The sequence below is a fragment of the Branchiostoma floridae genome, chromosome 6, assembly GCF_000003815.2.
Source record: "Branchiostoma floridae strain S238N-H82 chromosome 6, Bfl_VNyyK, whole genome shotgun sequence".
Taxonomy (NCBI): domain Eukaryota; kingdom Metazoa; phylum Chordata; class Leptocardii; order Amphioxiformes; family Branchiostomatidae; genus Branchiostoma; species Branchiostoma floridae.
This window is the reverse complement of record NC_049984.1, coordinates 20,265,086-20,266,200: the sequence shown is the minus strand read 5'-3', so window position 1 is coordinate 20,266,200 and position 1,115 is coordinate 20,265,086. Positions and strand designations below refer to the sequence as shown.

The following is a 1,115-nucleotide window of genomic DNA, read 5'->3' as shown; positions in this document are numbered from 1 at the left end:
CTTGATCTTACTACATAAACTTGTCAAACCTTGATTTACCTGTGAAGAGGTGAGGGAACTTGATGGGCAGAATGACTGCCTCCTTCAGGGCTTCCTTGGCTGCCTCCAGACCAGCTACATCATTCCATTTCACATTGGGTGTCTCCATCACAATGGCACCTGTAACACAGCACACATACACTCAACACTTCAAGACTCTGCAACACAGAACACATACACTCAACACTTCAAGACTCTGCAACACAGAACATATACACTCAACACTTCAAGACTCTGCAACACAGAACACATACACTCAACACTTCAAGACTCTGCAACACAGAACACATACACTCAACACTTCAAGACTCTGCAACACAGAACACATACACTCAACACTTCAAGACTCTGCAACACAGAACACATACACTCAACACTTCAAGACTCTGCAACACAGAACACATACACTCAACACTTCAAGACTCTGTAACACAGCACACATACACTCAACACTTCAAGACTCTGCAACACAGAACACATATACTCAACACTTCAAGACTCTGCAACACAGAACACATACACTCAACACTTCAAGACCTTGCAACACAGAACACATACACTCAACACTTGCAAGACTCTGCAACACAGAACACATATACTCAACACTTCAAGACTCTGCAACACAGAACACATACACTCAACACTTGCAAGACTCTGCAACACAGAACACATACACTCAACACTTCAAGACTCTGCAACACAGAACACATACACTCAACACTTCAAGACTCTGCAACACAGAACACATACACTCAACACTTCAAGACACATACACTCAACACTTGCAAGACTCTGCAAGCATCTGGCCCTTCTTGTATTGTTTAGAACTTCAGATGTTAAAAAGCCTGCATCTGAGATCTTGATGATGAAGAAAATTTTCTTCTTTTTGCAACCAATGGTGCCAGGTGCCACAATGCTATGTTCACTGAGATGTCATCTCAGGAATAATCAACATGCAGTTTGACCATCTGGTGGCAATATCTTCAGCAGCATCAGGATATATTTTGAGTACATATTTCTGTTGTATTTTGGTATCATGACAGAAAATGTATAACTACTAGAAAGGCAACATTTTT

General features: G+C 41.3%; 1 protein-coding gene across 1 annotated transcript in view; it reads right to left on the bottom strand.

The window, feature by feature from the left end:
* Window positions 1-1,115, bottom strand: part of LOC118418182 (vacuolar protein sorting-associated protein 4B-like) — a 12,687-nt gene that overhangs the window by 7,536 nt on the left and 4,036 nt on the right. The window contains exon 5 of the mRNA XM_035824020.1: window positions 35-159. Coding sequence (XP_035679913.1) covers window positions 35-159 — 125 coding nt within the window. The remainder of the gene's footprint in view (window positions 1-34; window positions 160-1,115) is intronic.